Source organism: Prunus dulcis, chromosome 4 (genome assembly GCF_902201215.1).
Source record: "Prunus dulcis chromosome 4, ALMONDv2, whole genome shotgun sequence".
Lineage (NCBI taxonomy): Eukaryota > Viridiplantae > Streptophyta > Magnoliopsida > Rosales > Rosaceae > Prunus > Prunus dulcis.
Window position 1 is genome coordinate 15,544,916 of NC_047653.1, and position 12,968 is coordinate 15,557,883.

Sequence of the window (12,968 nt, forward strand, 5' to 3'; positions counted from 1 at the left end):
GGACCACAGGAGTCCAAGAGATTGTGGTCACCCACCGTTGGATATTAATCCAATGGTTCAAAATGATATATATAAATGCAATATGACATAAATGATTATTACCCGATTCAAGTCATAAATGAGTGAACCATTGAATTTACATCCAACGGTGAGTGACCATAAATCTCTTGGACTACAGGGGTCCAAGAATAAGGACTGGCCAACTTTATCCTTATTAAATGTATTCAATTTATTCAAAAACTTTCACAATTTTCTTACCATCATTTTTTTTTTAACGTCAATTATTTTATTCAAGAAAATGTCTAATTTTTTCAAAAAAGAGGAAATGTCGGTTTTTTTTTTTTTAAAACACAAAGGACTTTTTTTTAAAATAAATAATAAAAATATCTAAACCCTTTATGTTTAAAAATAAAAATTTTAAAAAAAACTAGACATTTCCTCTTAAAAGCATATATTTTCTTTCAAAAAATAATTGATGTTAGAAAAAAAAATTAATAAGATGGTAAGAAAGTTCAAAAAAAAATTTGGATAAATTGAATACATTTAATAAAGGTAAACTTGGAAAGCAAAAGTTAGCTTGTATAATATATTAATGACATTGTTTTAAGTGTAAGGAGAATGAGAAAAGGTCTAAAGGAGAAAGTTAGAGAGAAGGTTGCTAACATTCCCCTATAGCTAATGGCTCCAACTATATTAGCCTAGTTATGGAGGTCGGTTTGTCTTTCTGTACAAATAATACATGTTTTGAGAATTTTGATAGTGTAGGCGTAGAGCCTTCTTCTTATCCAGATGTCGCAATGTCCTTAAAATATATTCTATCTACACAAGTTCAATATATATAAAAATTTATAAAAACTTACATTTTCTTCAAAGTGTTCAGAAAACTAAATGGGGAGGTGATAATTGATTCTTTTTCTCCATAACATATTTCACGGATTCATTACTGAGATTTGTTTTGAGTAAATTAAAGACTTCAATTATATGAAAGTAACAAGTTGAGGACTTATAGTCAATTTTTTTAAAGTTCGTCCAATTTGCTATCAAAACATGTCACCCACACAATTACTTGTGGTGGATTAGTTTTTTTATTTTTCCTTTTAAAACTTTTGAACTGTTCAAAAATGTCACATGTTCTTATAAAAAGAATACACATGAAAATTTTTGAGTGATAGTATCACCAACTGACATAGTAATACCGTACTATTCAATAATTTCTGCACATTCTCTCTCTCCCCATTCATTTAATGCAAATTTTTATATAACAAAAATTCCAAAAGGTAATACTTGAGACGTTGATATTTATAACAAGCTTAGTTGTCCTGCATTTAAAATTTCCACTGTGCTAGGATGGCAAGTACTTGAGCTTCTTTCCTACAAAATCAGCAAGCATCTTTTGACATCGAGGGTAAAGCATCTATACTGTCACATCGAGGGTCCCAGTTTAGCTAGCTAGGAAATTATTGTAACTAGTTACCATTTTTTAGCATGGCAAGTACGCAATGAGTTTGTTTCATGGAAAATCAGCAAGCAAGCAAGCAGCTTTTGGAAAATTTTGCAACCAAGGCTTTGATTTGATATTTGGTCTATGGTCTTGGTAGGTATAATTTCTGCGAGATCAAATGGTTTTCACGTTTTGCCTCCAATTCCTATTAGTCAAAACTTGTTCAAATATCCAAAGGGCATGCCACGTACACTCCTCAATCAGAATTGATTAATTAATTGTCAATTGCATGGTCATAGTCAATTTTTAAGTTGATTCGTATTGTACCCTCAGTTTTATGGGCAAATACTAATCAATTATCCATGTTATTTAGTGATTTAATTTTTTTCATTTCCTCGTATTTTTTGAAATGAGAAGAATTATAGGAGTATATAACATAGTTGAGCCAAATTGCGTGTATTGATTGAATTGATTTGTCAATTGTATTTGACAAATTACAAGATGCACGAGCAATTATTATATTTTAACAAAAGTAAAGAGGATCCTCTTTTCAAACTCATGCATAAACTATGAAATACATAAAAAATGAAATACAATATGAAAATACATAAACTTTTGGAATGGTTTCTTCAAGCACGTTGTTGTGTCATTTTCACAGTTCTACGATATTGCTTTTTTCCTACCACTTTAACAAGCCAATCTGGTGTTCCATTAGAGAGTACAAGATATCCCACAGATATTCCAATTACCACCCCAGATGCATACCCCATCAACACTAGCTTCCAATCAAAACCATTCCCATGCTCCAAATCATCCTCTTGTTGGAATGACGATGGCGGTGATTGATGTGGTGCACTGCATGTTTTAGAAAGTGGAAATCCACACAATCCTGTATTTCCACTATATGAATCATTTTCAAATGTATCAAATTGCTTGCCATGAGGTATGGGCCCCACAAGTTGATTTTTTGAAACATTGAACTTTGATAGTGACGTCTAATTTGCCAGTTGCTCCGGAATATCCCCAACAAGTTTGTTTGAAGACAGATCTAACCATTCAAGATTGCTCATTTCGCCAAATGATGGTGGAATTGTACCTGTAAGCTCATTATGAGAAAAGTTAAGCCCCTTCAATGATTTAAGCTTACTAATTACACTTGAAATCTCTCCTCTAAAAGTGTTGTTTGAGAAATCAATAATTGTGAAGTATGTCAGGATCTTCTTCATTTCAATTTCGAAGCCTTTAATTGTCAATACCACAGTATCCTGATAGTAGAGCCCTCCCATATATTTCAGTCCATGTTCTTGCGAGTTTATCATGGCCGTCAAATTTTCAAAATATTTTGTTGGCAAGAGACCGCTAAACCGATTGTTGGAGAGGTCTATGATATGCATTTTTTGGAATGGAAACTTAGTTTTTGGAAAGCATATTTCACCAGAGAATTTGTTAGACCTCAAGATAAGAACCTGCAACTTCGGAAGAGATTCCAGCCAATTTGGGAATGTGTCTTGAATTTTGTTGTTTCCAAGGTCTAGAACTTCCAACTCTCTACATGTGAGCAAAGATTTAGGCAACGACCCTTCCAACTGATTTTCATTAAGATCAAGATTTCTCAAAACGTTTCCCTCTGAAAATGTGTCAGGAATCACACCATGAAATTTATTATTCCGTAGATTCAAAACAGAGAGGCTTTGACTGAAATTCCCTATGCATTGATGAATTTTGCCACTCAATTTATTACTAGACAAATCAAGGATTTGAAGGCTACTCAGGTTGCAGATCCTTAGAGGTATCTCTCCAGTGAATTGATTATTTGATATGAAAAAGTAAGATGCGGAAGGTGATGGAATTGGAAGCTCTCCTTGGAGAGAATTGTTGCGAAGGTCAAGATAGTAAAGATTTTTCCACCAAAGCGGTCCTACAGTGCCAGTCAAAGAGTTGTGAGAAAGATCCAAATAACTCAATGAATCTTTCCCCAAATCCAACAACCATTTGGGAATGTTGGCTTGGATTCGGTTGTGGGAAAGGGATAACGTGTGCAAATTTGGTGCGGCCCTTAGAAAGTATGGGAACTCACTTATGTTACAAGATGACAAATCTAGTAACTGAAGTTGAGGCCAGGTGTTGTTTCTCAAATGGTTGAAGCTCAAGGATAGATGATTAAAGGAAAGATTAAGCCGCCTGAGATTTTGGAGTTTGGAAAACTTTTCAAACTCCACAGTGCCACTCAAGTTATTGGATGATAGACCAAGGTACTGAAGATTCTCAAGTTCATAGATTGATCCTGGAATCAGGCCATCCAGCTTGTTATTCCTTAAAAAAAGCCATGACAAAGAACGAGATTGGAACTCAATGATATTACCGCTGAGTTGGTTATCTCCGAGGCCTAAGCCCTTCAATGATGGCAAACTACCTAACCAAGATGGTATTGTTCCGTTGAGTTGGTTCTCATATAAAATGAGCTTGGTTAAGTGTCGAGGAATATGACCCACCAGTTGTTTTGAAAAATCATATAAAGAAGAGTTTGATGTCGGGTTGCTATCAACTTCTGGAAATTGACCGACATAATTGTTGCCACTAAGATTCAACTCAACGAGGCTCTCAAGGTTTAAAAAGAACGACCATGGGATTTGGCCACCAAAACTGTTAGACGAGAGGTCCAACCGCATGATTTGTGTGAGGTTACCAAGAAATGCAGGATATGATCCTACAAAACTGCAATTTCTGAGAGACAAATCTCTCAAAGACTTGAAATTTCTTGTCAGGTGATGCCAATCTACTGAGATTCTTGTAGAAGAGAGATCCAAGGCATCTCGAGTGGACTGCTCCAGTTAGACTCGGGGAAATAACCTGTGAGGTTATAGTTGTAGCCTAAATCTAGGAGTCGAAGATTTGGTCGGTGGAAAATGCTTTCTGGGAATTTTCCTTGCAAGTGGCAATCAGAGAGTTCAAGAGTTTTCAAAGAAGAAGACAGATTTTTGAATGAATCAAGGTACAACTGATGACATATCAACTTCGTTTAGAACAAGCTCCCTAAGATTGGTTAGGTTTTGAACAATTCTGTTAAAAGTAAGAGTATCAACATGTGTCACAACTGGAAATGAATATTGCGAAAGATTGAGTGAAACCAAGGTGGAAAGGTGGGAAATTTCGGAAGGGATTGGGCCACTGAAATTGGAGTAAGAGAGGTCAAGGTGAGTCATACTTACAAAGCCACCAAATTTGGATGGAATTGGGGAACCTCTGAAATCATTTTCAGAGAGGTCTAGCCTCTTGAGATGGCCGAGAGAGAATAAGCTGCTATTGGAATGGATATTGCCTTGAAGCCCACCCGAACCAAGGTTGAGACCGATCACATGACCAGTCATCTTTTCACAAGTGACTCCACTCCATGAGCAACAGTCCTTGCCTTTCTGCCAAGAAATTGTCCTATTAGAATAGGAGTAATAAAGAGTATCAATAATAGAAAAGGAGTTTTTGAATTGAAGCAAAGCGGAGCTGTCTTCAGGATGGCATAAATGCCCTGAAGAAAGAGAAGAGGAAGAGTTTGATGATGAACAAGTAGAGTTGAATTGACAAGTAGTAGAGAGCAGGAAGAGGAGGAAGAACCATGACAACCAACCCATCTTTCTTTAAAAATCTAAAGTATATAGTTATTGTGAGCAATTCTATACTAGATATGTTGATATTTATAACAAGCTTAATGAATAGTAATTTATCATCTTTAAAGATAATCAAGTATCATTGTGCCCATTGTAACGATTGGATCCCATTGTCACACCGGTGTAGGTCCCAATTTGAAGTGCTGATAATTGACATTGAGGGTGAAGGCCTCAGTCTTTTTGGATTCGAGTATTTATTAACCTTAGTTGGATTCCACGGAAAGCCATTTGCAGCTTTGTATTTATTCGGAGACTTGTGCCTCCTAATAATGAAAATAAGCATTTGGTAGGCCTCAGTCCTTTAGTCCAATTTGTGAATGAACTTTTAGAGAAAATTCATAAACGAAAAAGAAATAAAAAAGGTACCAACTTTGCTTGTAGGAAAAGGTGGAACAACTTTAACGTTATTGCTTGCACATGAAGTGTTTATCACTCTAGCATGGGATTGGGGTAGGGGAGAAAGGGGTAGAGAGAGATGTCTCTTTTTTCTCTCTTTTATTTTCTTAAAAATGGAAAGACTAAAATACCCTTAAAAATAGATGAAAAGTTGGATTTTGCAAAATAAATGTGACATTTCTTTTAAAGTTTTCTTTAAGGTGACAAATTGAAATTGAGGTACAAGTTCAAGTGACATTTCTACCCCAAAAAAAAAAAAAAAAAAAGCACTAATGCTAATCACAATTAAGAATTGTACAATCACAAAATAATTTAGGAATCATCCATTATATACGTCAATTAACAATTGTAAAATACAACCATATTTTATTTTATCCTCTTCTTTACGTTCTTTCTGCTCATATGCTTCTATACGGCTTTGGTTGTTTTTCCACTCTTTGCCCTTACCCTAGCATTTGGTAGGCCTTAGTCCTTTAGCTTCTACACCAATTTGAATTGTTGATAATTGACATTATTGAGGGTGAAGGCCTAAGTCTATTCATCTAATTGGAAAAAATTTGCCCCAAGTCTTCGATATTTGGTCGTTTTTTGTCCTGGTACATACGTAGGCATTTCTGCGTATTAAAATGGGCACTTAATTTTCATTGACTTGCCAATCTGGGTTCATAATTGACCATCAAAATCGTTCTTATCTTCATTAGTAGTCACCAGTGACTTTTGCCCCCTTCTTCACGCTCTCATTAATTCTTCTCATCTGCTTCTCCATGGTTTTGCTTGTCTTTTCACATAGTTGGGTGTCCTGCAACATGTACTGATCAAGTTTTCCAAATATGATTAGTATTTGCGTATTGAAGAAGATGGGAACGAGTATCCATAAATTGATCATCAAAATCGTTCTTCACTTTTCCCCCCTTCTTCACGATCTCATTAATTCTTCACGGTTTTACTTGTCTTTTCACTTTATGTCTCCACCCTTAAGCATTTGATAGGCCTTAGGCTTTTAGTCCAATCTCTAAATGAACATTCAGAGTAAATTCATTAACAAAAATTTCTTTTAAATTTTCATTTATGAAAGTCCATTACATTTCTCTAGGGATAAAGAAAAGAAAGGAGTTAATAATTAAAGTCATCAACATAAATGTTTACACCATAATCAACCGAGCATACCCAGCATCAAAACAACTAACACCAAGGCAGACACGCCTCCTTCCCTGCCAAAGGAAGACACTCTTCCGAAGCGGCAGCCACCTATCGAAGCTCCTAACTGCCGAACCTAATCTCCAAGGACACGTGTACAAAGTCCCACATCAAAACTTTGTGCAAAGCTCCCATTTTCATTTCCCTATAAATAGGGAATAGTACTCAAGTAAAAAGGATAACTACTTTATCACCTTTATTATTACTCTGCCAAAGTTACCACTTATAGTTGACTTAAGCATCGGAGAGCCTTCGACAGGCACCACACCGGTGTCTGAAGCTTGACAACTGCTTCTTCCATTTTGTCTTCTGCAGGTTCTTCCCTTTCCGAAGGTCCTCACCTTCTCCCCTGTTGAAGACTCACAACATCTCTCTAAGAGGTATGGGCCCTACAAGTTGGTTTTCCGCAACGTTGAATTTTCAAGTGTTGTCAAATCTGTCAATTGCTCAGGAATCTCACCAACAAGCATGTTTGAAGAGATATCTAACGATTCAAGATTGCTAAAATTGCCAAATGAGGGTGGAATTGGACCTGTAAGATCATTATGAGACAACTTAAGTCCTTTCAATGACGTTTTAGGAAGGTCCAGAGAAAGCTGTTCTACTTCTTTTTGTGTTCGAGTATTTATTAACCTTAGTTGTATAATTAGGAGTTCATTATTAAAGAAATATATACAACAATTAATTTGTGTAAGTACAAGTAATTTGAATTTGGAAAAGAGTTGGCAATGTAATGTAATTTGGTTTGTTTCTTATCAAAACCAACAAACGAGTGACTTTAAGCAAATTTAGTGAAAATGCAGAGATGTTTGCTCAAGATAAATTCAAGCAAATGAAATGGAACATATTAATAAAACATTGACGGAGTCATCAAACTGGTCCAGAGAAGTTGTAAGAAGAGAATTGCTTGTCGCACCACTAATTAAGAAAATACAAGAGGGGTTTTTTTTTTTTTTTGGGGTCAAAAGTGTGCAAGAGGTTCTTTGCCATTTCCCCATGAGGCATGAACTACCAAAGCATTCAGAAAGACTAAATATGGCAATTAAATCTTTTAGCACTCACATATTAACGTGCTAGAGCTTCTTGTGCCTTCCATTCATTAGCGACCAAATTCCAAAACATGCCCTTCTCCCTGAGATACCTGAATATCAATAAAACATACAAAAGATTATAATACTAACTTTGAAAAAACATGACTGAAAAATTAAACACTACTCTCAAGAAACAATGGATGTACTGGAGATGCATTCTTACATTTGCCTCTTTATATCCAATTCAACAATTTGCTTTTACAAAAACCAATTAGAAGATTAAACCAAATTTTAAAATCAGAAATTAAAAATTGAGAACTTCATCACTTTTATGCATCTGGAGGTCCAATTATTATGGATTGCCAGTGTTAGTGTTGGTTTGTATTATTTGTTGAAGTTTGGCTCGCTTAAAACAGTGCGTATTAGGGAGGAGATGCAAGAGGCAACTGGTCGTTGGTTCTGGAACTGATCGATTTCGTCTCTGCAAAGAAGCAACCGGTCTCAAGGTAAAAGCAACCGGTCACCGTGTGTTTTCTAATTCGGCCTTTTTTTGGTATTTTACACGGGTTTTGGAGTTTTTTCTAGTCTCTTTGGGCTATGTTAAGTCTTCTATTCCTGTTAGGTTTGTACTTAAGTCCTATAAACTATAAATAGACACTTTAGTGCTAGGTTTTATTAACGTGAGAAAACTAAGACATCAAATTGGATTTGAGCCAAGGGTGAGAGAAAAGATAGTTAGGGTTTGATAGACAGCAAGATGAGTTTTTCATTGTAACCAAAGGTGTTGTTTCTTACTAGTGAATTTCTCAAGGATCACCAAAGAGGACGTGGGCACAAAGTCGAACCTCTATAAGTTATTGTGTTCTATGTGTGCGTGTTTAATTTTTGGTTCGTGTGTGTGCTTTATTTTTGCTTGACTTGTGTGTGGTAGTTGCGTAGTCCATCAACGACAAGTGCTCTTATAACTTTAAGAGCAACGGTGTGTTGACGATGACAGACGACAAGGAGGGAGGAGAAAGCTCCAAGAAGACGACACCACAAGTGGCGAGTATGAAGGTCGAGTTGAAGCTGTTCACCAGCAAGGAGAACTTCATGCTTTGGCAAAGAAGGATGACACACATCCTTCAGCAGCAAGTCTCAGCATAGTCTTAGAGTGTAAGGAAAAGAAGCCAAAAATCATGACGGATGCTGAGTGTGAAGAGCTTGCTAGAGGATTCATCAAACAACATCTTAGTGGCGAAGTGTTGTGTAATGCGATAAAAGACGCCATGAAGCATACATGGGAGAAACTTGAGGAGATGTTTGAGACAATATATTTGTCCAATAAGCTCTTCTTGAATGAGAAGCTTCACTCTCTAAAGATGGAGGAAGGCGCAAACATGATGGAGCATGTTAGTGTCTTTAATAGGTGTATTTGGACTTGTAGAGTTTGGATGACATTTATAAGTCAGAAGACAAGGCCGTGATGTTGTTGACATCCATGGCTCTGTCTTATAAGCACTTATGCATGACGCTTATAGGTGAAGGTCTTATAGCAGAGTCCAGAGAGAGAGGTCGATCAAGTAAGCGCGAAGGCAAGAAGAGCAATAGGGAAACATAAAAATCAACGGCGAAAGACGGTTGTTTTGAATGTGGGTCAAAATATAATTGGAAGAAGAATTGTCCCACATGGAACCCCGTGAAACCATGAAACCTCCTTAATGGTTTAGAGGGGAGACAGAAGCAATTCACTATGCTTTAAACATGAGTGAATGGATCCAACCACATTCCAAAAAGCAGTTGAGAGTTCGGAGTGGGAAAGTTGGATGGGTGCTACGATGGATGAGATGGACTCTCTACACTGGAACTCCTTTTGGGAGTTGGTTCGTAAACCCGAAGATCAAAAAGTGATTGGCTGCAAGTGGGTATTTAAGAAAAAAGAAGGGATAGGGATAGATGAGAAAGAGCCAACTAGGTATGAAGCTCGTTTAGTGGTCAATGAATACTTACAAAAGGACAGAGTCGATTATGATGAGATCTTCTCTCTAGTTGTGAAGCATGCTTCTATACAGTTGTTACTCTCCATAGTGGCACAATGGGACATGTAGGTGGAGCAAGTGGATGTGAAGACGGCATTCCTCCATGGACACTTAAAGGAAGACATCTACATGAGCCAACCTCAAGGGTTCATTGAAGCGAGTAAGGGAAATACGGTTTGTAGGTTGAATAAGTCTTTATATAGGTTCAAGGAATCTCTAAGACAATGGCACAAGCGCTTTGACACCTATATGCTACGGATTTGGTATAGAAGATGTGAATCGGATTGTTGTGTGTACTCTCATGATGCAGCAAGATATGAGGGATAGGGAGATAGAACGATAACCCTGCAAGTAACAATATCAAAATCCACCAACAAACTGGAATCCACCCGAGAAAATGAGTAAACCTCAAATATATTAATTGAAAATAAGATGAATAAACTGACAAATACAACACCCTGAGTTGGCTTAAATAGAAAACAAAGAAACCCTAAAACCATAGGAAACCCTCCATTCTAGAATATTCCTAAACTGAGCTAACACGAAAATAATAAAAATCATAGCTAAAATCATATTAGGAAAATAATATCCTAATAGATAACTTATTCTTCAAAATATAAAATTAAATATTAAATTAAATACAAATCTCGATAGAATCATAATTGCTTCAAAATTCCTCGATCAATTAGAAAATCCCAACGATACGCCTTCCTTCTTTTCCTAGCGCCATAATTGACATTTAATTGGAATTCTCCTCTCTTGCACGATTTCCTTCCAACTTTGAACCACTTTATTTTAATTAATTTTTCATACCATAATTGACTCATATTTCGTCTTACATGAGACCCCTTCACTTGTAAAGAACTCGACCTCGAGGTGTCTTTAAAATGAACTTGAGTAACATAGAACTTGATGTGTAAATAACCTCTTCAATTTGTGGTGTCTGAACTTGCTCATATTTGGATGGAATAATCATATAATTAATTCCATAAACAAGATTAGTATATGCCAGTTGAGAATCAAACTCCTTGTATAAATTATTTTCCTCTCCAAATTCAAATTTATCCATATCTTGAATTTCAAAGGAAATCCAATTGTTGTTCTTTATCTTTTGAAATATCGGTTTCAACGACAATAGGAATCTCTTCCTCCGTCTTGTGGATTATTAGATCTTCAATTAATTCAGCATCCATCACAGTTTCTTCCTTTTTGAGATCTTCCTCTATCTTTTCTTAAGTCACCATGATATTGGGTTGAGCAATCTTGTAATCATTCCTTAACAAATATATATCATATTCAAAAGGAAAGAATTTTTTCACAAAAATCTCTTCATCCAACGTCAGGAACTGATAAGATTCTTACTTTGTTGCTTCCTAGATTTTCACATCTGATCCCACCAAGAAGCGACACGGTCTTCTAAACATGACGCAACAATTTTCAACATCTTCTCTTTTGGGATCGCTATTGAATCAAATATTTCCTCCACGTCTGCAACACATTGCAGAAAGATTTCAATGCAGTCACTCCCCATGAAGTATGGAACAACTACAACATCAAATTCTCTAAGAGTGATTGGTTCCCCGTCTCCACAGGTCCTATCTTATTCGTCTGAACAAGCTATTGGAGGCACCTCGAGTTAGATAAAACCTGCTATGATAACAACTGACACAGCGAGATATAAGGGATAGGGAGATCAAATGATAACCCTACAAATAACAATTTCGAAATCCACCAACAAACTGGAATCCACCAAAGGAATTAAGTAAACCTCAAATATATTGATTAAAAATAAGATGAATAAACTAACAAATACAATGCCATGAGTTGGCTTAAATAGAAAACAAAGAAACCCTACATTCTAGAATATTCCTAAACTTAGCAAACAAGAAATAATAAAATCATATTAGGAAAATATTATCCTAACATATTACTTATTCTTCAAAATATAAAATTAAACATTAAATTAAATACAAATCTTAACAGAATCATAATTGCTTCAAACTTCCTCAATCAATTAGAAAATCCCAACGACGCATTCCTTCTTTTCCTAGCACCACAATTGACATTTAATTGGAATTTTCCTCTCTTGCACAATTTCCTTCCAATTTTGAGCCGCTTTATTTTAATTAATTTTTCACACTATAATTGACCCATATTTCGTCCTACATCATGTCATGTGTTCAAGGATGGGAAGGTCATCATGTTGATACTCTATGTGGATGATATACTAATCGCCTGTCAAGACATGTCAAAGGTCCAAGAATTGAAGACTTTGCTTAGGAAGGCGTTTGACATGAAGGATCTTGGTGCCGCACAAAATATCCTAGGAATGGAGATAATGAGAGATCGAGATAAGGGCAAGTCGTGGTTGTCACAAGGCAAGTACATATTTAAGGCACTTGAGAAATTCAACATACTAGATTGCAAGCCCATGAGTACTCCTTTGACGGAGCATTTTAGATTAAGTGCTCAAGAATGTCCTTCCAGTGACAAGGAGAAGGATGAGAAGAGTAAAGTTTCGTATGCAAATGCGGTAGAGTGTTTCATGTAATCAATGGTTTGCACGCGCCCTAACTTAGCTCAACTGGTTAGTATGGGTTCAAAATACATGGCGAATCTGCGTAAACAACATTGGAATTCGGTGAAGTGGATTATCCGGTATTTGAAGGGCACTAAGAAGTTTGGGATCTTGTTTGAAAGACGACAAGGAAAGGCATGTGTGTCGAGTTATGTGAATTCAGATTATGCAGGGGACTTAGATAATAGGAGATCACTATGGGGTATGCTTTCACTTGTGGTGAAGGACTGGTTAGTTGGAGAGCGGTACTACAATCGGTTTGTGCCTTGTCTACTATCGAAGTAGACTACATCGCGTTAACGAAGGCTTCTAAGGAAGCAATGTCACACCCCGGACCGGCTCCGCCGTAATACGATATTGTCCGCTTTGGGCCTGGCTACATTCTCACCAGCCCGCACGGTTTTGTTCTTGGGAGCTCACGAAGCAACTTCCCAGGGTGGTCACCCATCCTGGGATTGCTCCAGCCTCCCACTCGCTTAACTTCGGAGTTCCCAGTACTCTGAAGCCAGTGAGCTCCCAAAAGGCCTCGTGTTAGATGGATGCGAGGTGTGCCATATATAGCACATCACCCCCTCTCCGTTGGTCGATGTGGGATCTCACAATCCTCCCCCCTTAAGGGATCCGACGTCCTCGTCGGCACACTCG

The 12,968-nt window shown here is 36.8% G+C and overlaps 1 protein-coding gene across 1 annotated transcript; it reads right to left on the reverse strand.

The window, feature by feature from the left end:
- Positions 1–2,070: 2,070 nt before the first annotated feature.
- LOC117625483 (receptor like protein 22-like) lies at positions 2,071–4,110 on the reverse strand. Its single transcript, XM_034357032.1, has 2 exons — positions 2,538–4,110; positions 2,071–2,330 (listed from the first exon to the last, which is right to left on the reverse strand). The coding sequence occupies exons 1-2, from the start codon at positions 4,108–4,110 to the stop codon at positions 2,071–2,073; spliced, it is 1,833 nt and encodes a 610-aa protein (XP_034212923.1).
- Between the last annotated feature and the right edge of the window lie 8,858 nt (positions 4,111–12,968).